The following is a 27,632-nucleotide window of genomic DNA, read 5'->3' on the forward strand; positions in this document are numbered from 1 at the left end:
GAGTCATTTCCTTCATCATAACTCTGCTTTCAAGAACTCAATTACCCGTGAGAGATGCACATTTAGAAATAACTCGCATTTTTCTGGTCCCCAATTTAAGTCATGAATAGTTCCTGAAAAGGTAAACAATAACTAGGTTCAGTGCTAACTGAAACTTTTGAAGATACTAACTAGAACGGCCCAGAGGAGACATGAAAATGTATGATACCCAAAAAGTCCCAGAATGCCAAACAGAAAACGTGATTCAGACAAAGCTATCTTCATAAACAAAACATCTGTGGTTTATTGTTATTCATGAAACTTTCTTTGGGACATAATTTTAAGTAGCAGTTACGAAATGATCAGGTAAATCTATAATTAAGTACGGTTTTCAAAAGTATGTTTACCTAACAGGAAACTTACAATAAGCCAGCAGTGGTCAAATGTGTCTTATCCTGCAGCCTAGTCAGAGAACTAATACTAGAAACTTTGGGGGGTTTTTATTCTACAAAAAGGACAAAGTGCCTAAAGGCTAAACTGTAAATAAATACTCCATTCTCCATTCTCCAATCTGGCTGTTTTTCCACATACAGAGGAAAATGCATGGACTTTGAAAAGAAGTACCACACACCTTTTATATACACCATTGGTTAAAATGCTCTTGCCTTGGAAATTTCTTGAAGGCACACTACCGGGGCCAGCTTCAAAGCTCTTCAGTTTCATCTTCCCTAAAGAACAATGCTGACCATACCATCTTTGGAGAGAATACAAAAGTCGACCTCAGTATACCTCATCTCCAGAAATACTTACTAGGGTACACATCTAAGAGAGAATCTAAAGCCCTATGTTATCAATCTTATTTTCTCCCGTAAGAACGAAAAGGTAAACAAACCTTGACTAAGTTCTATGTAATATGATAAACAAAGCCAGTGCAATGTTATCACCACCAAATAATGCTAAATGGCATCAATGCCAACTCTACTCATTCTTCAGTCAACCCATCTCCAAATACTCTATGGCTATACTTGACTACTCTCTGGTACATATGAGATAGATACCTTTAAAAAGCTTACTTAATACATACTTACAGCTAGGAGACTAAATTTAGATGGAACTCAGAGAAATGTGATAAAGGCAGATTTTATGATAACTCACAAACCTGAGAAGACCAAGCCCCTTTTTCTTTTACACAATAATAAATGACAGTATAAATATGTCCGAGATTGTTGCCATTTTTCAGTAACTAATCACTGAGAACAAACAAGGAAGACAACATTTTTTTTTATTTTTTATTTTTTTTTAAGATTTTATTTATTTATTTGACAGAGAAAGACACAGCGAGAGAGGGAACACAAACGGGGAGTGGGAGAGGGAGAAGCAGACTCCCTGCCGAGCAGGGAGCCCGATGCGGGACTCGATCCAGGGACTCCAGGATCATGACCTGAGCCGAAGGCAGTCACTTAACCAACTGAGCCACCCAGGCGCCCAGGAAGACAACATTTAAAGACAATTTCCTTTAAAAGTCCTATGACACTTGAAAACAATCTCACATACTCTGTTAATGTTTTCATGTTCTGGGCAACTAGCTACAGATGACAAGTAGTCAGGCCTAGACAGCTCATCCAACTATGGCATTTCTGGTACATTACGAAAGAAAAGGATTTTTTGAAATAGCTACTTTGGGCACCTGGGTGGCTCAGTCGGTTAAGCATCTGCCTCTGGCTCGGGTCAGGATCCCAGGACCCTAAGATAGAGTCCCACATGGGGCTCCCTGCTCAGTGGGGAGTCTGCTTCTCCCTCTACCCCTGCCCCCTGCTTGTGATCTCTGTCTCTCTCTCGGATAAATAAATAAAATCATAAAAAAAAAAAAAGCTACTTACATGACACTGCATACTTGCCACCAGTTAGATTACTACAAAAAAAAAAAAAAAATCCCAAAACCATAAAAAAATAAAATAAAAAAACCAGGAAAAAAAATCTATCCAATTTGGTTTACAAAGAAAAACTAATAAAAACCCAGGGAAAAATTTTTCTGTAGCTTTTTCTGATTCTTTCTAATAAAGTGTGGTCTCTCAAAGACAGAAAAGCAAGCAAACACACCAAAATAATGGAAACACAATGATGGAATTTCTTGTATTTCTGGCTTCACAAAAGTCAAGGAGATCTCTCTCTCCAGCACCTTTTCTTTAGATCTTCTGTGATTGAGGGTAAAGCAAGTACACTTTTTCCACACTATTAAGATATACTAGGGCGCCTGGGTGGCTCAGTTGGTTAAGCGACTGCCTTCGGCTCAGGTCATGATCCTGGAGTCCTGGGATCGAGTCCCGCATCGGGCTCCCTGCTCAGCAGGGAGTCTGCTTCTCCCTCTCCTCCTCCCCCCTCTTGTGCTCTTTCTCTCTCTCACTCTCTCTCTCAAATAAATAAATAAAATCTTTAAAAAAAAAAAAAAGATATACTAAAAAATAACCAAAAATTTTCTTCATTCAGCATGAAGTCCTTCATGACTCCAATTTGTTAAGTTCCACTTAAAAATCACAGCAACATCTTTACAAAAGACTTGCCAACTAATAAATGAAGGAACAAAAGAATTAGAAAATTACCTTTTTGCAACCCACTCAGGCAATAAACAACTCAGGGCAAGGATCATCAATGGATACTAACACAGTTGGCAAAAGATTGCTGAGGGAAAGGATATTCTCAGTCTCTCACAGATTACGTATTAATTACAAAGAAAAAAAAGAGGTAGACACTATCATAAACAAATACTCAAATATAGCATAATAATGGGACAAACTAACAGCATATGCCTCTGGATGTGATACAACAGAAGACACACAATCATCCACGTATTATTTCTAACAACAACAACAAAAATGTTTGACCTGAATCTAATTGTGAGGAAGCAATCAGACTAATCAACAAGACAGGACACTCTAGAGGACAAATGTGCTGGACTCTTAAAAAATGTCAATGTCATAAAACATCCAAATGACAACAGTGAGAGAAACTTGTTCTAGATTGAAAGCAAGTAAAGAGACATGACAACCAAATATAATGAGATGTCTGAGAAGATCCTGGATTAAAAAAAAAAAACCACACACACACACAACAAAAAAACCCCACATTATAAAGAGCATTTGGGGAACAAATAGGAAAATCTAGATATGGAATATATATTGGATAATACTATTGTTTCCGTACTAAATTCCTAGAGAGTGACAATAATATTGCAGTAATGTAGGATGATGCCATTATTCTTAGGAGATACTTGCTGAAGGGCCAAGGGGTAAAATGTCATGCTGTCTGCATTTTATCTCAAATGGTTCAAGAAAAAAAAAATTATAAATCCATACAGAGAATTCTCCTATTTTGCTGATGGGAATGTAAATGGTAGTTACTTTAGAAAAAAGTATGGCAGTTTCATAAAAAGTTAAATACAAAATAGCAATCCATTCCTAAGTATCTACTCAAAAGAAATTTGAGAATGTGTGTGAACCACACATTCACACACAGTCTTCCTAGAGAATGTTCACACAATTTTATTCATAGTAGCCAAAAAGTAGAAACAATCCAAATGTTCATCAACTGGTAAATGGATAAACAAAATGCTACATATCTATACAATGGAATAACCCTCAGCAACAAAAATGAAGGAAATACTGATACATAAACAGATGCCTCACAAACATGCTAAGTAATAAAAGCCAGATACAAAAGACCACATATTGGGGCGCCTGGGTGGCTCAGCTGGTTAAGCGACTGCCTTCGGCTCAGGTCATGATCCTGGAGTCCTGGGATCGAGTCCCGCATCGGGCTCCCTGCTCAGCGGGGAGTCTGCTTCTCCCTCTGACCCTCCCCCGTCTCATGCTCTCTCTCTCTCATTCTCTCTCTCAAATAAATAAATAAATAAAATCTTAAAAAAAAAAAAAAGACCACATATTATATGATTCCGTTGATATAAAAAGTGGAGAAAAACAACTACTTAGAGACAGAAAAAAGATCAGTGGCTGCCTGAGATTGGGGGATAGTAATGAGGATTAGCATAAACAGGCAGGGGCACCTGGCTGGCTCAGTTGGTGGAGCTCATGACTCTTGATCTCTGGGTTGTGGGTTCGAATCCCATGTTGGGTGTAGAGATTACTTTAAAATAAAATCTTAAAAAAAAAAACAAAAACACCAGTAAACAGAAGAAATCTTACTGGAGTGATGAAAATATTATACAACTGGATTATAGTGATGGTTGCTCAATTCTTACTAAAAATCAATTATCCATTTTAGGGCGCCTGGGTGGCTCAGTTGTTAAGCGTCTGCCTTCGGCTCAGGTCATGATCCCAGGGTCCTGGGATCGAGTCCCACATCGGGCTCCCTGCTCAGTGGGGAGCCTGCTTCTCCCTCTCCCACTCCCCCTGCTTGTGTTCCCTCTCTTGCTGTCTCTCTCCCTCTGTTGAAAAATGAATAAAATCTTTTAAATAAATAAATATCAATTATCCATTTTAAATGGGTTAATTTATAACATGTAAATTATGCTTCAGTAAAGGTGGTTAAAAATAAAGCAAATGTGGTAAAATGGCAATTATATAGGTATTCATTGTGCTAGTCTTTCAACTCTTCTATAGTTTTACAATTCTTCAAAATAAAAAGTTGGGGGATACAGATCAGAATGAACTCTACAAAATACACCCCCCCCCCAAATTTAGTGTATGTAACTGCAGATTACCTAAAGGAGGTAAAGGACATGTGTAACACAACTGTGAAATATTTAGCATTAAATAAAAGAAGAGCACAGCACGCTGGAATCTAGGGCCAATTTTTATCCAAGGATTTGATTACAATTTTTCTCAACTTAGGTGTTATTTTTTCCTAATTACTCTAGCAATACATGTTTACTGTAGAAAATTTAGGAATTACAGTGAAGAGGAAAGATTAAAAATTAAAGTATAAAAAAGAAAATAAAAAACAACTATACTCTCATAGGCAAAAATAACCATTAATAATTTGTTCTTCATCCTTCAGGTAAAACAGTTCCATTTCAGCAAAGGAAAGCTATCCATATATAACATCACAACTTGATCAACTGGCGTGCTGAAATTTTATAACATATCCAAACAATCCCATAAATCATAGTAAGAATGAAAAGGCAAAATAAAAAATTTTAGATGCAAATCCAATGCTTCCTTTCAGCTTCCAATTAAAAAATGCATGCACTAACCTCAGGTCTCCCCCCAAACCCTCCTAAAATACAGGTATGATGCTCCAGATTGAAAGAATGTTTGTGCCTCCCAAAATTCACATGTTGAAATCTAACCCCCAATGTGATGGTATTAGGAGGTGGAGACTTTGGAGGTGATTAGGTCATAAGGGTAGAACCCTCACCAACGGGATTAGAGAGATCCCTCTCCCGTTCCACCATGCGGGGTTTCAATGAGAAGTCAGCCATCTATGAACCAGGATCAGGCCCTCACTAGACATCAAATCTGCTGGCACCCTGATCTGGGACTTCCCAGCCTCTAGATCTTGTGAGAAATAAATTTCTGGTGTTTATAAACCACACAGTGTATGGTGTTGTTATAACAGCCTGAACAAACTAAGACAAATGGGGGGAAGAAGTCATAAACTCACAAGGACAAAGTGAGCAAGTGAGGAAGCAACATTTGGGGCCCTGGAAGGTAAACAGACAAGTGGTAAATGACTGAGCCAACCTGAGAAAGATGAATCCTCCTCAGCCGGCAGTGGGGAAAAGCAGAGAAGCAACTTGACTGAAAATGAGGATTCCCAAAAGGTTCAGGGATTAACAGCACTGGGTACCCTACAAGTGAAGGTGAAGAACGGATAAAAACAGGACAGATTATGCATTCGCCTAAACCCAACTAGTTAGAACTGTCTAAACTGCATAGGAAGCCTGGTGAATGCCTCACCCTGGAGGAAACGGGTGGGGCTTTTTTAAGCTCTCACTTAACAAAAACTAGTCAGGTCCACAGCTTCCAATCCACTTTCTGTGTCCTACTTTTAAAAAGGAGTAGACAGCCAAGAACAACCAAATACTTAAGGTAAAGTGTCGAATATGAAAGAAAAAGACTATAGGCAAGCAGACAGAAATGGAAACTTGAAGAAAACAACACTGAGATCTCCCAGAAAGCAGAGCAAAAAAAATTGTCAAAAGCTGAAAAAAGAAAAGAGGACCAGACCAGAAGGTCCAATACCTAAAAAAATAGGAGATCTAAGAAAAGATAACACAATGAAGGGGAGGCAATCAAAGCATTAACTCCAAGAAATCTCCCAAGAACAAGAGGGCAGTTTCCAGACAGAAAGAGCTCCCCAAAGCTGAGCACAAGGTAAGAAAATACATACTGAAATGTGTCACCATCAAAATTCAGGACACCAAGGACACAGCAAAGTTACCAAAAGCTTCCAAAGAGGGAAAAGACGGGATTCATACAAAGAACAAACAATCAGAACAATGTTTCTACTGAGAAAAAGAAGACTAAGGAGCAGTGCCTTCAAAATTCCAAGAAAAATATTTCCAACCTTAAAATTGCTACCTAACCAAAACCGGGGTATCAATGAAGCAGCAGAGTAAAATATAGTTTCAGAATACAAAAAGTCTCAAGTTTTATCTCCTCTGCACTCTCAGGAAGTTAAAAAAAATGGGGTCCAGGAAACAAGGTTTCCAACAAAGGCTGGGGAGTAGGAGTGTGAAAGAAATCCCCAGGGTCCCCGGGGTGGTAAGAGCTGTGCAGCAAACCCAGAGCCCAACCAGTCCAGATCAGAGGAAGTCAAATGCTGTGCAAGAAACTTCTTCAAAAAGGTAAAACGGATACAACACTGTGTGAACTTACCAAGAAGGGATTCACAGTTGGTAAGGACTTTGAGGGTAACTTAGGGAAAAAATATCTAAGACTGAGCAAACCAAAAGTTAACACAATTATTGCCCTTGGGGCAACAAAAGATTGCACAGAAAAGGAAAATGAATCTAAATATACTAATAACTCAAGTGTCAATAAGCATTTAAACAGGGCGCCTGGGTGGCTCAGTTGGTTAAGCGACTGCCTTCGGCTCAGGTCGTGATCCTGGAGTCCCGGGATCGAGTCCTGCATAGGGCTCCCTGCTCAGCAGGGGGTCTGCTTCTCCCTCTGACCCTCTTCCCTCTCGTGCTCTCTGTCTCTCATTCTCTCTCTCTCAAATAAATAAATAAAATCTTAAAAAAAAAATAAGCATTTAAACAGTTAAAACAATATAAACACTAAAAACTGACTTAACCAAATTACAAATGATTAAAGTGGGAGAACAGGAGATAGGGTGAGTGAAACTACCATGTGCCAGGCACAGCTCTAAATCTTTACACAATATTAATTTATCTACTCATCAGATAAAAACAGATATTGCCCTTATATATGAGAAAACCAAGGCACAGAAAGGTTAATAATTTGCCAAAGGTCATACAAATAGTAAGTAGCAGAAGAGCTTTGAACTTTTTTGCTCTTCACCACCACACTGGAAGGATTTAAATCTGCATTTAGAATGGAGGAAAGTATAGCAATAACTCCTCATTAGCACACATATGGACTCTGTGACCACTCTGATCAAATACAGACCTACAGAGGTACACAAGTGTCTCTGAAAAAACAGAGTAACGGCCACTTCTGGAGAATGAGTTGAGAGAGGGAAAACACAGGGACTTATGTACTCTCTAAACTTTTCACAAGAAACACGTATTAGTTTTATAATTATGTATCTAAATAAAATTTTAAGAAGTTAAAAAACAGGAAACTGAAAAAACATGTGCAAGATATAACTTACACATACCAATTTTTAAAATGACAAAGATACCAAAAAGCAAGGGCATTTACAGGTATTTAAAACTATGCAGAACAACATCTGGGAAGGTACACAGGAGACTGATAGTAGGTACCATCTCAGACAAAGAGACACAAAACCTAGAATCAAAAAAAGACTTACCTTTCATTGAAAAATCTTTGGTAGTGTTTGAATAATTATGTTTTTCATAATAATGATTATTTTTTAATGTATGTAGAAGATTCAGCAATAAAATAGAACAGAATGAATTTCCATAAATGATCCCTGCTACAACGCAGCTAAACCTTGAAAACATTATGCTCAAGAAAAGAAGCCAGCCGCAAAGGCCACATGCTGAATGTTTACAGTTACATGCAATATCCAGAAAATGCAAGTTCGGGAGAGACAGAAAGCAGAATGGTGGTTGCCTAGTGCTGGGGAGGTGAGAGGACTGACCACAAATTGGCATAAACCTTACTGGAGGGGCGCCTGGGTGGCTCAGTTGGTTAAGGGAATGACTCTTGACTTCTGCTCAGGTCAGGATCTCAGGGTTGTGAGACCGAGCCTCACCTCCGCCTCCACGCTGGGAGTGGAGCCTGCTGAAGATTCTCTCTCTCCCTCCACACTCCTCCCCCCCCTCCCCACCTAAGTGCTCTCTCAAAAAAAAAAAAAAAAAATACAATACTGTTCTTCTGGTGAAAAAAAGACAAAAAATTAATGACTATGAAATCAGGATGATGGGTACACAGGATTCATTATACTTTTTCTTTTCAATATAAAAATGTCTATTAAAAAAATAGCCAATGCACACACGTAAAACTTAAAATTTCAGCAAGCAATCAAAGAAATGCAAACTAAAACATGTAATGCCTTTTATCTATCAGAATAAATCTACCCAGCAAAAATTAAAAATTATCATTCCCAGAAAGCAAGCTTTCTAATGCCTAACTGTTCAGATTATTAATTGTTACATCCTTCATGAAGGCAGTCAGTCTGTCAATGTTCAAGAACCTTCAAAAGGGCATAACTTTGACCTGGCAATTCCACTTCTAAGAATTTCTCCAAAATAAATATATAGGCTATACATATCACAATTTCCTTTTTTATTATTATGTTAATCACCACACATTACATCATTAGTTTCTGATGTCATATCACAATTTCTTAAAACATTAAGAGAGGAGAAAATAATTAGGAAAGCAAGCAGATATTTATAATAGTAAAAAACAACAACATAAACAATAAACGCCTTCTTAACTAAGTTTCAAAGTAAGTAATGGAATACTAGCAGCCATGAAAAACAGACATGGCAAGATATCTATGCTTAGTGAAAAAGCAGGCTGTAAAGTTACGTGTTATATATTTTTTAAAAGATTTTATTTATTCGTTTGAGAGAGAGAGAAAGAGAGAGCGAGCACAAGCAGGGGGAGAGGCAGGGGCAGAGGGAGAAGCAGGCTCCCCACTGAGCACAGAGCCTGATGTGGGGCTCGACGGAGACCTGGAGATCATGACCTGAGCTGAAGGCAGACCAAGGCAGACACTTAACCGACTGAGCCACCCAGGCTTAACTTAAAATATACATCATATATATATCTATAAATGCATATATGCGAACACAAACTGACAGCTGAGTAGTATTATAAGTGGCTTTCTTTCTTTTTTTTTAAGATTTTATTTATTTATTTGACAGAGAGAGACACAGCGAGAGAGGGAACACAAGAAGGGGAATGGGTGAGGGAGAAGCAGGCTTCCAGCAGAGCTGGGAGCCCGATGCGGGACTTGATCCCAGGATCCTGGGATCATGACCTGAGCTGAAGGCAGACGCTTAATGACTGAGCCATCCAGGCACCCCAGTGGCTTTGTTTCTTTATTGTTCAACATTTCTGAATTTGCTGGTTTTCTGTATTCAGTATTACTACTTTAACAGGAAGAAAAATTTCCTTTCCAGAAAAGCACACTTCCTTACCAAAAAAAATGGACAAAGGGCATGTTCAGCTAATTCATAAAAGAAATATAAATGGACATTTTGGACATAAAAGTACTCATTAGAGGGACGCCTGGGTGGCTCAGTGGGTTAAGCCTCTGCCTTTGGCTCAGGTCATGATCCCAGGGTCCTGGGATCAAGTCCCGCATCGGGCTCCCTGCTCAGCGGGGAGCCTGCTTCTCCCTCTCCCACTCCTCCTGCTTGCTCTCTCTCTGACAAATAAAAAAAAGAAAGAAAAAAGTACACATTAAAAATGACAAAATATTAATTAAAACAAGTCACATTTTTTAATCTACAAAACTGAAAAAAATGTTTTTGATTGTAATATGCTTCATTGATGAGGTATTAAAAGAACAGTCATTCACACAGTAGTGGTGGAAATACAAATTAGTCTGACCTTTATGAGAGAGACAATTTGGCAATTAAATATTAAGAGTATTAAAAGCCATGTTTATCTTTAGCCCAGCAATCTAATTCTAGGGAAAAAATTCTAAGGAAATAATTAAGGATGCAAGCAAAGATTTACCCACAAGGATATTCAATACTGAGTTTATAGTGATAAAAAATTAAAAACAATCCTGATATCCAACAAAAAAAGGATTATTAAATTATTCTACATCCATGTAACAGAATACTATGAAGCCTTAAAAGTAAAAATGTAGAATCGTATTAAAAATACCATAGTCAGGCGCCTGGGTGGCTCAGTTGGTTAAGCGACTGCCTTCGGCTCAGGTCATGATCCTGGAGTCCCGGGATCGAGTCCCGCATCAGGCTCCCTGCTCTGCAGGGAGTCTGCTCCTCCCTCTGACCCTCCCCCCTCTCATGTGCTCTCTGTCTCTCTCATTCTCTCTGTCTCAAATAAATAAATAAAATCTTTAAAAAAAAAAAAAAAAAAAAAAAAAAACCATAGTCATAAGAGATTTTAAGTGAAAGCAGATTACAAATAGTGTATATAGTGGTTGAAGAGTATCTGCCAAAATTCACATCTACCAAGAACCTCAGAAAGTGATCTTATTTGGAAATAGTCTTTGCAGATGCAACTAGTTTAGAAGCGGTCAGATTAGGCTGGGTCTGAAATCCAACTGACTGGTGTCCTTCTGCGGAGGGGGATATCTGGAGACACGCAGACAAGGAAGAAGGCCATGTGACTACTGAGGCAGAGGTTGGAATGAAACAACTACAAGCCTAGGAACCCCAAGAAATGCCATCAGAAGCTAAGAAGAGGTAAGGGAGGGTTCTTCTCTAGAAACCATCAGAGGGAGCACAGCCCCGCTGATGTCTTTTTTTTTTTTTTTAAGATTTTTTTATTTTTTTATTTATTCATGACAGACAGAGAGAGAGAGAGGCAGAGGGAGAAGCAGGCTCCCAAGGAGCAGGGAGCCCGATGCGGGACTCGATCCCGGGATCCCGGGATCATGACCTGAGCCGAAGGCAGACGCTTAACCATCTGAGCCACCCAGGCGCCCCCCGCTGATGTCTTGACTTCAACGTCTAGCCTCCAGAACTGTACAAGAATAATTTTTTGTTTTAAGCCATCCAGTTTGTGGTAATTTGTTATGGCAGCCCTGGCAACCCACAAAGTGTATAAAACACAGCAATCAGGAGCACAGCCTCTGATCCCAAACTGCTTACATCTGAATCCTATTTCTACCACTTATTACCCATGTAACTTTAGGCAAGTTACTTAACCTTACCGAGCCTTTTCCTTTTCTGTAAAATGAGGTAACAGTATTTATTTCCTAAAATTATTGTGAACATTAAATTATAAAGTAAATAATCATCTGAAACAGTACCTGGAAGACAGTAAATATTCCACTTTCATAAAGCAAACAGGTACCCACACACACATACTACAGTATGTATTAGAAAAATACACGTTAAAAGGTTAAAATTATCTCTGGCTCCTGTGAGTAGGGCTTATTTTTGTTTCCTTTTTGCTGACTGGCACTTTCTAGCTTATCTGTAATGATTTATGTCACAATAAAATTTTATATTCTAATAAAACAGTTTTTATTTTTAAATTTAAAAAAATTTAAAGGCAGTTGGTTCCCAGTTGTAGTTGTATGCAAACCCCATCCCTCAGCCAGTGATTTCTATTCTCCCAAAGCCTATTATCAAAGTATTTAAAAAGAAAAATTAAAAACAAATGCTGGGGCGCATGGGTGGCTCAGTTGTTAAGCGTCTGCCTTCAGCTCAGGTCATGAGCCCAGGATCCTGAGATCGAGGCCCACATTGGGCTCCCCGCTCAGCGGGAAGCCTGCTTCTCCCTCTCTCTGCCTGCTGCTCCCCTCCCCCCGCAACTGTCAAATAAATAAAATCTTAAAAAAAAAAGAAAAAAAGAAAAGAAATGTTGACCAGAAAGCACTTTAGAAGCACACTGTGTATCATTCAATCAATCGAGTAGTAGGCTGTTGCTCCATAGTAAGCTGTGAATCACTGACCTCAAGCACAATAATTCAAGTGTGAACCCTTGGAAACACTTCACAGAGTCAAGGCTCAAACATAAGAAAACACAACTGTTCATTTTTAGACTTTTAAAATCCAGTACACAGTAATTTCAGTGGGGCTAAGTTCCATATTTGGAATAAACTGCTCCCCTCCCAAGATATACATTAACTTTGACAAATCATTAGAAAGCCACTCACAAAATCAATTACCCTTACAAGTGAAAAGTGTATTAGTTTTCATCTGCACAAGGTGATTTAATAAGAATTAAACCTCTTCCATGTGTTTGGGGTCCCTAAAAAGTTTAACTTATAAAATGTGTTCCCTGACAATATCTCATAAGCAAATTCAGATGAACTCACTAGTTAACACATTTTGCTCTTAACACAGCAAAACAAAGTTTTAATAATTACATGTAGTTAATGGATGAGAGTCTGTTGCTCAATACAGTGAAGGAATCCTACTGTATTTGAAGAGATCAAATCTACCACTACACTTTTAGAAAACTACATACCTATTTGATCATCCTATCCAAATATCTTGATAGCTAACTCAGTGCAAGGGCTGTGGTATCCACTTTACTGGATAGGAAGAACAATTATTCAAATTACAATACCACTGTTGTTAAAAAATACACACACACACACATATATACACATGCGCACACAGAAAATTCTCTAAGTATATGTGCATATACATGCACATGCAAAATTCTATAGGCATGGGAATTTTCTAAAAGGTACAGAACAAATAGGGTCCCTGCTCAGCCTGGAGTCTGCTTCTCAGGCTCCCTCTGTCCCTCCCCGCACTGTGCACGCGCGCGCTCGCTCTCTCTCAAATAAATAAATAAAATCTTAAAAAAAAAAAAGAGAAGCCAGAAAGGTAGAGGCAGATAAACCAAGACCAATCTTTGGAGGGCCCTGAATGTCAAGCTAAAGCTCTGTTCTTTATCTGGTGTGCAACAAGGGCACTGTTTAAAGGTTTTTAAGGGAAAAAAAACGGCCCAGATCAAAGCTGTGATTTAGATTAATCCGGTAGTGGTATGTCCACAAAATGGATTGGAAGGAAGAGAGCCGGGTGTGGAAAGCCAATTTGGAGAGTATTCCTGTTAAGGTGGTGGCAAGGGGAATGGAAAAAAGAGCTGGGAAGTGCACTGTAGAGTGGAAACAAATGGGGTTTGGCAAATGATTTGAAATGTCCAGGAACAAGAGGGCATTGGATAGAATTCAGTTCAAGCCTAACATCTGGGAGACCAATGGAGCTATTAACAGAAAAGGGAAAGATCAGAAAGAAGAGCTGGCTGGTAGGATGGGGAAAAGGATGAACTGACCTTTTAAAAACACATTTAGTTTTTTAGTTTTGGGCACCAACAGAACATCCATAATATTTTCCCCCATCAGAAAACCTTGCACACTTTTCTGGCCCAATTTTTAGGTTTAGCCAAATATAAGTAAAGGATATATTTAATACAGAGTCAATGAGAAGCCAGTCCCAGAGCATATGACATAATCAAAATTAAACTACACAGGATTAAGTTGGACATCTACCTCACACCCTATACAAAAATTAACTCAAAATGGGTGGGTGACCTAAATATAAGGAGTGAAACTGTAAAACTCTTAGAAGAAAACATAGAAAAATCTTCACGACCTTGGATTAGCAATGGATTATTAGATATAATGCTGAAAGCACAAGCAACAACAAAAAATTAGATAAACTGGACCGCATCAAAATAAAAACGTGCACTGAAGGACATTATCAAGAAAAATGAAAAAATAATCTACAAGAATAGGAGACAATGTCTGCAAATCACGTATCTGATAAGGGTCTAGTATCCAGCATATATAAAGAACTCTTACAACTGAACAAAATAAGAAAAAATCCAACTAAAAAAAGCAAAGGACTTGAATAAACACTTCTCCACGGAAGTATACAAATGGCTAAAAAGCATATTAAAAGACATTCAATATCATTAGTAATTAGAGAAATACAAATCAAAATCACAATGAGGTACCACTTCATACCCATAAGAATGGCTATAATTTAAAAAGAAGGAAAATAACAGTGGTTGGCAAGGGAAAGAGAAATTGGGACAGACCTTTGTTCATTGCTGGGGGGATATAAAATAATTCAACTGCTGTGGAAAATAGTTTGGTGTTTCCTCAAAAAGTTAAACATAGAATACCATAAGATCCAGCAATTCAACTCCTAGGTTTATAACCAAAAGAAGTAAAAACAGGCACTCAAACAAATACATGTACATGCATTTTCATAGCAGCACTATTCACAATAGCCAGATGTTGGAAATGGCTTGGATGTCCATCAACGGGTGAATGGATAAATTGTGGCATCAACATATGCTGAAATATTATTTAGCCATAAAAAGGAATGAAATACTGATACATGCTATACAACATGGATGAACCTTGAAAGACACTAGACACAAAAGGAGTAATACTGTATGACTCCCTTCATATGAAATACCCAGAATAGGTACACGCATAGGGAAGAATTCAGATTGGTGGTTGTCAAGGCAAGGGGGAGAAAATGGACCTGGGTCGTTGCCAGGGCTTGGGTTTCCAAAGAATGATGAGCAACTGCTTTAACAGGTGTAGGGTTTCCTTTTGGGGTGATGAAAATGTTTCCACTAGACATAGGTGGTAGCTATCACATTGTGAATACACTAAATGCCATTGAAGTGTTCACTTTGTCATGGTTTAATTCTATGTTATGTTGATTTCATCTCAATTTTTTAAAAAATCAACAATATTCCAAACAAAAAATAAAAATAAGCTTCCTGATTCCATTTGTCACATTCTAGCCAAGCCAAGATCCTAGATGGCTCTGCTCCACTTGCTCCTTCCTGGTTTCACTCAGGAAACATCCTTTACCTACAATACACTGCTTTTCCATCAATTCAAATCCCCTAATTATTTCAAAACTTCTAAGAACACAAGTTGCCCATAGCAGTCATTCAATCTTTGTGAATCACTGGTTCTATTTGATTCAGTCCATTCCTACCTGTTCTGAAATTTTATTCAGTTATTTTAGTATTGATAAATGAATGTTTCCTCATTATCCCAAAACTTTTCTCTGATCATTTCAGACATGTTCTTTTCCTATTAGAGCACAAATTATAATAGTGGCTGTCTTCTACTTTTTGTATTACACTGCTAAGGATCTATCCAAAATACATTTATTTAAATACTGCCTGGTTGATAGTTTTTGCTGTTACGTGCTACACAAATTTTGTGTGGAAGGAGTGGGAAGATAAGAGATGGTGAAGAAACCACCTCCACCCACCCTAGCTATAACAGAGATTAGTTTTGACCTCATCTATGATCAGAAATACAAGTCCCACAGCAATACTGTTTGTAAAGACTTCCTGTAGGACAACAATGTGCTTTTTACTGTGTTCCTTTTAAAACTAAAATGAATCTAGATGCTCTTATTTGTAAACTTTTTTATATCATACCCAGGAGTCCCAACTTGTATGTGCCACTCAAAAAACGTAAGAACAAAGTGGAAAAGAACTCTAAAGCAAGAACTCTCAACCTTCTTAAAAATGTCATAGAGTGTGGGGGCACTGGGGTGGCTCAGTTGGTTGAGCATCTGTGTGCTCAGCAGGGAGTCTGCTTGAGATTCTCACTCTCCCTCTTCCTCTGCTCCTTCCCCCACGCTCTCCCTCTCCTTCTCCATCTCCCCCTACCTTGCCCTCTGAATCAATCAATCAAATATTTTTTAAAAAGTCATAGAGTGCACAACACTCTGTCACTGAGTGTTATGCAATCCTTCCCTACCCTCTCCCTAAAACTGTTGCTTGGCAGACATTATTTTCCAGAAACCCAGTATTAATATCATGGTTTATCTGATATAAAGGGACTTTTCTTAGACTCATGCATATAAACCAGAGAATGGATGAGAAACTCATTTACCATGCAGGTGACTGAGAAATGGATTAAGATCAGGGAGGAGAGGTACTGTAAAATAAGAGATACAACTGATTTTCACATCTAGATTCTGATTTTGCTTCATTGTGTCAATTATACCTTTATTTTATCCAGTCGGGTGCCTCTGATAATGTTGACAAAGTCAAAAGGACATGATTGTATAAAAATGTTTTTCCCTAGTTAACTTTTCTAGAAAACATCTGTTCCACCCATCATGGGCACATGTAATGTTCCAAAATATACACACTACTTCCTGAAGACACCTGCAGGTAACCTAGTATGTTGCAACACCACAACTGCAAAGCACCATCCAAATGAAGTCAACACTGGCTATATGCTAGTCAAAATTATTGTATTTATACCTGTACCAAGAAATAAGGCCAGTACTCGGGCACCTGGGTGGCTCAGTTAGTTAAGCGACTGCCTTCGGCTCAGGTCATGATCCTGGAGTCCCTGGATTGAGTCCCGCATCGGGCTCCCTGCTCAGCAGGGAGTCTGCTTCTCCCTCTGACCCTCCCGACCCTCCCCCCTCTCATGCCCTCTCTCTGTCTCTCTCTCTCAAATAAATAAATAAAATCTTTAAAAAAAAAAAAAAGAAAGAAAGAAGGCCAGTACTAATTCCTAAGTTAATGTCCTCTACAAATCTAGAAGTATTAAAAAATAAAATAAAATCTAGGGGCAGCTGGTTGGCTCAGTTGGTACAGCATGAACTCTCTTGAGTTCAAGCCCCATGTTGGGCATGGAGCCTACTTTAACAAAATAAATAAATAAAATAAAATAAAATCTAAAAGTGTTATTTGCCTCTTGTCACAAATGCTAAAGAACTCACTTTAAAAACATGAGACAAATGATTTTGAGGGCCAGAAGTGAACTTAAAATCTTATGTTAACACTAAACTGTAGACTTAAAATTGGTTAAAATGGTTTTATGTTAAATTTTTTTAAAATCATATGTAAGTTCTCCTCTGAATCATGCTGGTTTCCCCTTAAAACAAATAAATCTATTAAGCTACATTAAAGGATGAGAAATCATTAAATGGAATGTGCTTAAATTATAAATGGTTAAAAAGCTTCAGTGATTTGAATTAACAGAAACTTTCTGACCTCTTAAGGAAGGTGTTTATTAGATATTCTCCATCTCAAAGGAGGGTATAAGCAATGAAAAAGTTTTAAATTGCAGTAAGAGAGATTTAGTTTTGACAAAATTCTAACTAGAAAAGTAATTAAACACTATAATAAGGTATCATGCAAATTTCTGCCCTCAGGGATGCAAGAATAAGCTGTCTTGGAAGGATTATATGCAATTCTTCAGGAAAAACTGGAATGAACTAGAGAATCTCTTAAGCCTGCTTCCAGTTTTAGAATTCCAGGTTCTATACTCACAGCCCAGTAGTGTCTCTGCAAGACATTCCACCTACAGAAAGTTATAGTAATCCACAAGTCATTTCAGTTGGCTTCAGATACTGGGTCTTCTCACCACACCATTTATTCACTTTATGTACTCACTTAGGAACTGAAAATTGACTACTTTTGTTAAGAGGCAGTTCCATCAATCTCCAGCAGCATGGCTGCCAGCTCAGGTATAAACACTACAAAAACACTTAAACTGAAACATACTTCATCCCAAATTAAACAAATAGAAATATCTACATAATGCACAATGAACTAAAGACTAGGGGAAAAAAAATCCTTTATAGGGTAGGTAATTTACAAAGCCAAAACATCCAATTTAGTCAGTTCTTCAACGGCTTAAGAAGTTATTTGTTACCGGGGAGCCTGGGTGGCTCAGTCATTAAGCGTCTGACTTCAGCTCAGGTCATGATCCCAGGGTGCTGGGATCGAGCCCCGCATCAGGCTCCCTGCTCGGCGTGAGGCCTGCTTCTCCCTCTCCCACTCCCCCTGCTTGTGTTCCCTCTCTCACTGTCTCTCTCTGTGTCAAATAAATAAATAAAATCTTAAAAAAAAAAAAGTTATTTGTTACTGACAACAAAAAATACTTACTTTTGAAAACAAAAGCATAGTCTTTCCAACTCAAGTTTCATTTTAGAAAACTTATGGCTTTCATTTTAAAATGATGATTTTTAATCTACCATATTATTTTCTAACAGTTATCAAACAACTGAATGGTGGTTATTTATTAAAACCCACAGCAGGCACTTATGAAGTTACAGTAAAGTTAATCATCTCAAATTCAACAGGTTAATCACAGCCATTTGAGATTTTGCCAACCTGTCTTAGGATCTATCTCAACAGTGTGCAAAATTGGACATTAAATAACACTTGAAAACATACATTTCTAGACTATATATCTCTTAACACACAAATGTTTTGACCAAGTATGTATACATGACTGTATTTATTTTAACTAGCTTTTTTTTCTTAGATGCAGAATTTATTTATAAAACATGTTACAGAAAATTCAATTCATAAAACCACCTTTTCAGGCAGAGGTTATCAGAATTTTAAGATTCTTGACAATTATCAAATACCCTTTCAAGTTACTAAAGTGCTAAACTTGCTTTTAGGTAGAATGAAATTCTCAGTACCAAGATATCAGTTACTCCACTTTTATGTTAGGTGGACAAAGGGAAATTAACACTAATTACTGTGTTTGTGTGAGTGGTACGATTTGTTGAAGGTTTGTGAACAAATAACGTTCGACTGATAATTCAGAGAAAAAAGTCTTTATCAAAAGGATATATTTCTTTGAGGTGGGTTAGCAAATATGTGATTGTTTTACACAAAACTTTTGGCTAAGCCACAGAAAGAGCTGTATTACAGTCTAAAAATATACTTCTATGGCTATTAATTATGATGATTTATTTAAAATAAAAATCTAGGGGCGCCTGGGTGGCTCAGTCGTTAAGCGTCTGCCTTCGGCTCGGGTCATGATCCCAGGGTCCGGGGATCGAGCCCCGCATAGGGCTCCCTGCTCAGTGGGAAGCCTGCTTCTCCCTCTCCCACTCCCGCTGCTTGTGTTCCCTCTCTCGCTGTATCTCTCTCTGTCAAATAAATAAAATCTTTAAAAAAATAAATAAATAAAATAAAATAAAATAAAATAAAATAAAAATCTAATATGACAAATTTAGCCAGGTCAAAATAGGAATCAAAATATAATACTGGAGCTAACTGCTTTCATTAGAAAGAAAAGAATACCAAGCCTCACTCCCTTCAGTTCACAAGTAATTCTTCATTTTATAATCAAAAACAAAGAATATGACTTCTACAGCCAAAAAATAAGGTAATATGGCTCAAAGCTGAGTTATCACTTAATTGCCTCGATTCCTAAGAAGCTACTAACTTCTAACTGCTTTAAAACCTGAACCCATCTTTTAATGGCTTACTGCTTTGCTTAGAAATGTATCACACTTTGTTTCATACAGAGATGCTATCTCATTAGAATACGTGCTCTGTGCCTTTGAGCTTAATAATTTTTTATTAAGAAATTCAAATAAAATTTTTCTAATGCAACTATAATTTTTAAGTTTTTTTTTTCTTATCCACACTGGGCCTCACCTTTCACAACACCTAAAAACAAACAATCTCAGATGTTAAACACACACACCTCAAACATATAAAATTCATTACACTGGTTTTGTAGCCATAATAATTATACTAATAAATACTGACTCTAAAGAACTAAAAACTTATAGGGGCAGGGTTTAAATGGTACGACTCACAAGGGGGTGGGGAGAAATAATGATCCTCCCCTACCAAACTGGCAGCAACAATATGCCAAGTTTCCTATGCTGAACTAGTGTAAACAAGGAAGAAAAAGAGCTGGGGGTAGGAAGTAGGCAGGCAAGAGAACCCTCGTCAAGATACAGCTTTACTTCTAAATTTCACTAGCATAATACCTGTTCTCAGTATTTTCAGTAACCCCTACCAAGGACTATTTAAACACCATAGGTTGGTGTTCAGAAAACTACTGTAGGCTGTAGTCCCTCTCTTAGATAATCCCAGGCATAAAAGATAGAAGTGGGGATCACAAATGCTTCTTCAACTATAAAGACTATCTCCTGCATTGAATGCCTCAAAAAGTTTTCTAAACATCTAGAAATTCAATCCCACTCTTGCTATAACAATCAAGTTTAAAGATAAAATAATGGACCTACCAATGACGCTACAAAAAAAATTTCACATCTCACCTTTGGTGTGACCACAGCTACAAGTAAGATGAGCATCATTCCAGACAGGACTAGAAGAGGAATGGGATAAAGACTAGGCTTACAGCCTCTTTTTTCTGGCATTGCCTGAGGCATTCAGTGGACGTGGAATAAAGGGGAAGCTGGTTGTATAAGCGATGCCAAGAGAAACAAGATTCCACATGTCAGGGGACTGAATGCCCAAACACAGAGAGCAAAGGGCACTCATCCCCTGGCTTTCTGACCAAAGAAAAATGAGTTGTTTCACCTGAAATCCTTTCAAAGGAAGTCTAATGGTCTCTAGTTTATCACTCACCCTAAGTGAACTCAACAGCCCCTCCTCAGAGAACAAGCCCTGCTTATCAAAAATAGCAAGTGCTACATCCAAAGCCAAGAAACACTCCTTTAGTCCAAGTGCCATGGTCTTCTGCCCCAATTCTACAAGGAGACTCCAAGCCAAAAAACTTGGTTCCCAGACTAAGCCAAGTTCTCCATTTTCCCAAACATCCCAAACAGAGCTTTATTTCAGATAAGCTCCTCTCCATTCTGGCATTCTGGAGTCCAGGGCTCCAAGCCCCTCCAAAAGTTCCGTCCTCCAAGATAATCTCCTTCCCTTCACTTTTCCTAAGGATTTTCCAGACCCTGCCCCAGGTCTAGCACTCTCGGTCCTCCGTTAGGAGATCTACTAGTAGATCCCACTCCTCCCTGGCACAACTCTCAGGAAAGTCATCTCTCTTACGGTACTCACTTGTCCTCCCCCATCGTATTTTTTTCCTTTTTCCCTATCTGTCCTCAAAACACACACACACACACACCTATCTGTCCTCGAAACACACACACACACACACCTATCTGTCCTCGAAACACACACACACACACAATCTGTTCTCAGCTCCTAACTCCCAAGTCTCTCCCGTGCCCCAGGTTCTTCCACAAGACCTAATTCTCTCCCAGAGTTCCCCCTCATCCCTGTCTTCCTCAACCCCAACTCCATACCCCAAGCTTTTTTCCCCACTCCCCAAATTCAGATTTCCTGTGCTGTTTACTCTTAACCAACACCACAGCCCTCTTGCTCCCAGGTCTACCCCTATGCCTCGATACTCAAGTCTTTCCCCTCTTCCCACGTTTCTCGGCCCCTAATTCTCTGCAGAACCTCAGGAGCCCCTCCCCAATCTCCCTTCCTCCCCTCCTGCACTCCGTGGCCCCCCACTCCCCTCGTACGTCCTCTCTAGCCTTGCTCAGCCCCCAAATTTCTCCCATGTCCCTGAGGCTCCCCCACGCGCCCTCCACGCCCCGGGAAGGGGGTGCCCCTCAGTGCCCGCCCGGCCCGCCCTGCCGCCGGGCTCGGGTGTCCCTTCCCTTCCCCGTGGGCCCCAGTGCTGGCGCGGCGGGGCCGGCTCACCAGTTGGTCATGTCCAGGAAGAAGGCGCAGCCGGCCGGGTTGAGCTGGAAGCCGAGCAGCCGCTGGAACTCGGAGATGAGCACGTCCTTGTCGGTGGTGCCCAAGCAGCTGAACTTCTGCATCAGCTCGGGGTCCAGGTCCACGTCCATGCCCTCCATGGCTTGGGCCGGACGCCCGCTTCCCCGCCTCCTCAAAACCGAGCCGCCGCCGCCGCCGCGCCGCCGGGCCCGGGGACCGGGAGGGGGCCCGCTGCTAGCTGGCGCCGCGACCCCGCTCCTTTGAGGTAGGCCCCGGGCCTCTCACCGCCTCATAGGGATAAACTCACTCAGCCACTCACTCACTCTCTCGCTCCCCCCCCCTCCCACCCCCCCCCAGCGCCGCCGCCTCCGCCGCCGCCGCCTCTCGCTTCTCCGCCGCCTCCGCCTCCTCCCGCGCCGCGCCCACTGCGCAGGCGCCGCCCGCCTTGCCCCGCCCCTTCCTCTCCGGGAGCCCCGCCCCTCAGTGGCGTCACAACCCCGTGACGTCCCCCGCGTGACCTCACCGCGGTGGAGCGAGGGGGCGGGTAGTGGGAAGGAGGAAAGGGACGGCCGGGTGGTTGGGGTGACTCCTGGCCTGACCTTCTCCTCGCCCCGCCCCCACTCTCAAGGGGAGGAGTTAAAGCCCGGGTCTTGGGAGAAGCTCCGGGATCTCGGTCTACGGCACCTTCATTTTGCAGGTGAGAAATCAAGTCTGAGAGAAGAGACTAGGGCAAGGTCAAGTACCAAAGTGCACGCAGAACACAGTCTTCTTAGCCAGGGGTTTGCCCCTCGCCCTGGCAGGGCTTTTTGCATAAGTTTTAAGAGCTGCTTTTCTGGATCGTTAGTGCCGTGAATCCTTGGTTCCCTGCCGCCCTTCATAATGGTTACTACAATTTATCAGTGCTGTTTCTGTTATGCAACAGTAGTATCAAGTCTCTGGAAAGTAAAGGAGGCCTGGATACGAACGTCAATCACAGATCCAGACAGCAACACACGTAATCTCCCACCCATTTGGGCAGGACCAACCCTCTCAAAATAAAGGTTAAGTCACGAGAATTTGGCATACCTTGTGTTTTTAAAATAGAAAACAAAATATTGCTGTACATATGGTACACCTGCCTGGTCAAGGCCCCATTTCAAGATCAAAGAATGAGAAACGCAGCATAGGGACCATCTTGTCTACCCCCTTGCATTCCTATTTGCCCAACACCGCTACATCCAACAGGGGAAATGATGAGTAAGAAATGGCCTTCCGCCTTCAAGTAGCTCTCTGTTTTACAAATAAGGAAAGTGAGATACAGAAAGCTTTTATGTCTTGTCCAAAAATATAGAGCAGTAAAACTAGAACCCACCTTTCAGATTCTGAATGGGGTATGTTTTCCATAACAGTTTCAACAGCAGACAGCACTAGAATACGTGACCAATAGTGTCTGGGTTGCTAGAAGTTTTTAGAAAGGGAAAGCATTTTACCTCCTCCTGTCCCAGTACCAAATAAGACTTAATAAAATATAATGGCTTTAAAAGCCTGGGTTCTGGGTCATACACATTTAGGATTCAAATTCTCATTCTGCCAATTCTTGGTAATCACAGTGCCTGCTTGGATAGGATTGCTGTGAGAATTAAATGAGATAAAATATGTAAGCTCAATACAGTGCCTATTCCATAAAAAACCCTTCAAGAAATGATAACTATTGTGGCCACAAACATAAGATGATTATGGGAATAGACAATGGTACTAGTAGCCCAGATCATTTCTTCACCTGGCTACCCTTCTACTTTATTTCCCTTCCTTGTCCTCTCTTAAAATATGGAATGTATGCCCTTTCTCTTCTCCAGTGATTTTTTTTTCCCTCCAACGTGACTATCTTATGGGAGACAACTCTAACAGCATACAGGTATAATACTTACAAACTCTACAGTAATTATAAACATTTTATAAGAAACTGGTCTTACGCCTCTAACACCTGTGCGGAAGCTTAGCTCATTGCCAGGACCTAATTTTTGGGTGGCCACAATGTTGCAATATTTTACTAATATTAAGGAAAATTCTGTCTCAGAGGCGAACACATGTTGTCCCAATATTATGGATGATGGAATGGGGACACAGATTATAAAAAATCTCAATATTAGACCTGAAAGAAACTGAGACTGTCGAGCCCAACCTCCCCATTTTACAGATGAAGAAATTGAAACCAAGAGAGGGTAACTGATCACCCAAGATTACATGCTAGTAAGGATCTCTAAACTCCCAGTCTAGCACTCTATCCACTATATTCTGCTACAGTTCCCCTTGCTTTGAGTTTAGTTTGGCCTTACCTACATAATAATCAGAAATTGATTTTAGGGACACCTCGGTGGCTCAGTCAGTTAAGCGTCTGCCTTGGCTCAGGTCATGATCTCAGGGTCCTGGGATCGAGCCCCGCATCGGACACCTTGCTCAGCCTGCTTCTTCTGCTTGCTGCTCCCCTTGCTTGTGCTCTCTCTCTCTCTGGCAAATAAATAAATAAAATCTTAAAAAAAAGAAACTGATTTTAGTCTATTAACTAAAACTAAGTTAACTTGCAATACCCATGGATTAAAGTTGTGTTGACCAAGAATCCAAGAGAAGAAAATGTTATTGGAACCTGACAACTCTATTAGAATGCTGACGCAAGAGAAACAACTTTAGGCCAACCCCATGCAGTACTAGGGGTATACTAGCTCACACATAAACAGCCCACATAATGCAAAGAGATCCTTGCAAATAAGAGACCCAAGTGGCTGAGAACTTCGGTTCATGGCAGAAGTTATCTCAAAGGAGTGCAACTACTCCTCAAGTGAATTCTATAACATTGTGGGGATATTTTGGTTCTCATGAGATTGGAAGTGGTACGCTAGCCATTAATTCCTTGAGGACCAAGGGTGCTTAACATCTGCAATTCTTGGCATGGTCACCCACAATAAAGAGCTCACCATTCTGATCCACTATGCAAAAACACTGACCAAGGTGACTGGCACATTAGGTATGAAGGAACTACCAACCGCTCCATCCTCCACTGAATGATTCTCTCATGGGATGGGGTATGAAATGGAGAAAATGAGGTGTTACCCAATCAAGACACTCCCAGAAATGAGTTTCCACTTGAATCTGAGGGGTTATTAACACATATGGTTGGCTGTAATGGCTCTGCAGTTTTGTTTCGTTTTGTTTTGTTTTGTTTTGTTTTGTTTTGTTTTGTTTTGTCGGGAAGAAGGCACGGAGAAGGACTGGTTGAGAGACAAAGGGACAAATTGCTGAGCACCACCCTAAGGAAGAAAAGCTGATGGCAATATTCCAAAAGGGCTTCTAGGTATTATCTCAGAACAATGTTAGGAGCTATGCCTGGAGATGCCACTGCCTGGAATATGCCCAAGACCAGCCAGTTTCTTTCTGAATTTCTTGGGCTGGTGATCTCGTATAAGAAATTTTTTTTTTTAAAGATTTTATTTATTTATTTATTTATTTGAGACAGAGAGAGAGACAGAGAGCATGAGAGGGAGGAGGGTCAGAGGGAGAAGCAGACTCCCAGCTGAGCAGGGAGCCTGATGCGGGACCGATCCCGGGACTCCAGGATCATGACCTGAGCCGAAGGCAGTCGCTTAACCAACTGAGCTACCCAGGCGCCCCTCGTATAAGAAATTTAAATGAATCCCAAATCTCCAGACCAGGTTAGTTTCAAAGTTTCTTAAAGGATTTAAGCCATTCTACCACTGGAAGTTGAAAGTCTAGGAGAAAAGTGATTCATCTTACCAGGGCAGCTGAGATTGCCTCCAGATCTCTAAGTCCTTAAGATTCAGAATTGCCAAGACCAGCTAGTACTAAGATTATACTACAGCAAAACTGATTAAGAGAACAGAGTCCAAATAGACATTAGGGTACATTATATGATAATAGCAACTTGTAGTAGAAAGCTTTTGGGTATATATCCAAACTGTGATGACCTCCTTTTCTGCAAACCATTAATGACCCTCTATGTGGCCTCCAGCAGCCATGTCTGCCCTACGTGGCCCTGTCCCTTAGCCCCCACTGATTGGACAAGAGGGAGATGCTTGAGTTAGGATCAGCCAATCAGATTCTCTCTCTCTCTCAGGAATTTGGAACTGAACTCAATGAGTTTGTGGAACAGGCCAGGGCGGTTTACTTGAAAGTGGTAGAAATACAGAAAAGGGACCATCTTTGTGGGGCACCCATGAAAACGAGATAATGCCCATCTGCAGAAAGAGAAACAGAGAAAAACAGAAACAAAGATAAGAAACCTGAAGGCTTGGGAGAGAGAAGTTCCTGTCATCCTGAGTTCTGGTTATTCAGCTTCCTTTAGATTCCATGAAAATCTCCAGGTTCCATTCCAAATAATTCATCTCTTAGGTGAAGTAAAAAAAGAATCAAGTTCTTTTTTTTTTTTTTTTTTAAGATTTTATTTATTTATTTATGAGAGACAGAGAGAGAGACAGAGGCAGAGGGAGAAGCAGGCTCCCCGCAGAGCAGGGAGCCCGATGCGGGACTCGATCCAGGGACTCCAGGATCATGACCTGAGCCGAAGGCAGTCGCCCAACCAACTGAGCCACCCAGGCGCCCCAAGAATCAAGTTCTTTTTTAAAAAATTAAAAAATAAAGTAAATACAGTATTTGATTTCTAGTTAGGGATGGACATCCTTCTCTTAAAATAATGAAAACTTGGGGCTCAGTCAGTAGAGCCTGCAACTCTTGATCTCAGGATTATGAGTTCAAGCCCACATTGGGTATAGAGATTGCTAGAAAAATAAATAAATAAACTTAAAAAATATAATGGGGGCACCTGGGCGACTCAATCAGTTAAGCATCCAACTCTTGATTTCAGCTCAGGTCAGATCATGATGTCAGTGTGGTGAGATCCCAATGGGTTCCATGCTCTGCAGTGAGTCTGCTTAAGATTCTCTCTCTGCCTCTCCCTCTGCCCACACTCCCCCCCGCCCCTACTCCCCCACCCCGCACCCACCCATCATTTGCACATTCTCTCTCTCTCTCTCAAATAAATAAATAAATCTTTAAAAGAAATAATGAAAACTCCTGTAGGAAAAAAAAATGGGGACACAAAGAGGCAATTCACAGAAGAAGAAATACAAATGGCCAGTAAACATATTAAAAGATGTATTATGCTACTCATAGTTAAAGAAATGGATTAAAACAAGGCATCACTTTTTCCTAATCAGATTGTCAACACTTTATAACATAACAGCTTTTGTTGGCAAGAGTATGGAGAAACAGGTCCTCTCAAACACCACTGCTTCTAGGAATGTAAATTGATATAATTTTTCTAAATGTGAGTAGATGTGAATTTAGATGAATTGATATGAGTTACCTTAATAATATTTATATATATATATATATATATATATATATATATAGCTCCCAAGTCCCCCAAATAAGTTTTTCATTAGAAGTATAATACATATAATAGTAAAAAGTTGGAAATAGCCCAAATGTCCACCAATAGGGAAACTGTTGAAAAAAAATGTGGGAGGGGTTGGATTCATTCTTTTCACCAATATAATTTTGCATGAATCTATGACCAAAAAAGTAAGGAATTAGAAAGAAACTTGAATGAATATTTTAATAATCTTAGAAGAAATCTCCAATTATGAAATCAAGAAAAGGCCGATAGTTTTGCCTGTATAAAAAATTTAAAACCTCTTTGCTGCAAAAGTTAAAAAATAAAATTAAAAAACACCATAAGCATGGTCAAAAGACAAACAGATAATTCAAGGACAGTATTTGTAACACATAGGACAGAATATTAATATCATCACTTAATAAATAAAAAGATATTAAGATAAACAAGGAAAAAATCTAAAGGAAAAATTGGAAAGGACATGAATGAGCAATTGACAAGAAAAATTATAAATGGCCTATAAATGCATG

The 27,632-nt window shown here is 39.8% G+C and overlaps 1 protein-coding gene across 6 annotated transcripts in view; it reads right to left on the bottom strand.

Annotated features, from left to right (window-relative positions):
* Positions 1 to 22,065, bottom strand: part of ILRUN (inflammation and lipid regulator with UBA-like and NBR1-like domains) — a 91,926-nt gene extending 69,861 nt beyond the window's left edge. For 3 of the 6 annotated variants that reach the window (XM_045866736.3, XM_045866735.3, XM_054505822.2), the window contains exon 1: positions 21,699 to 22,061. In XM_045866736.3, coding sequence (XP_045722692.1) covers positions 21,699 to 21,856 — 158 coding nt within the window. In that variant the 5' untranslated portion in view covers positions 21,857 to 22,061. Of the gene's footprint in view, positions 1 to 21,698 lie in introns of all 6 variants that reach the window. The other 3 variants (XM_045866734.3, XM_054505823.2, XM_054505824.2) reach the window with 3 other exon arrangements.
* Positions 22,066 to 27,632: the final 5,567 nt, after the last annotated feature.

This window comes from Mirounga angustirostris, unplaced genomic scaffold (assembly GCF_029215605.1).
Source record: "Mirounga angustirostris isolate CCGP_5_RB_7025 unplaced genomic scaffold, mMirAng1.0.hap1 SCAF_8, whole genome shotgun sequence".
In the NCBI taxonomy this organism is placed as follows: Eukaryota; Metazoa; Chordata; class Mammalia; order Carnivora; family Phocidae; genus Mirounga; species Mirounga angustirostris.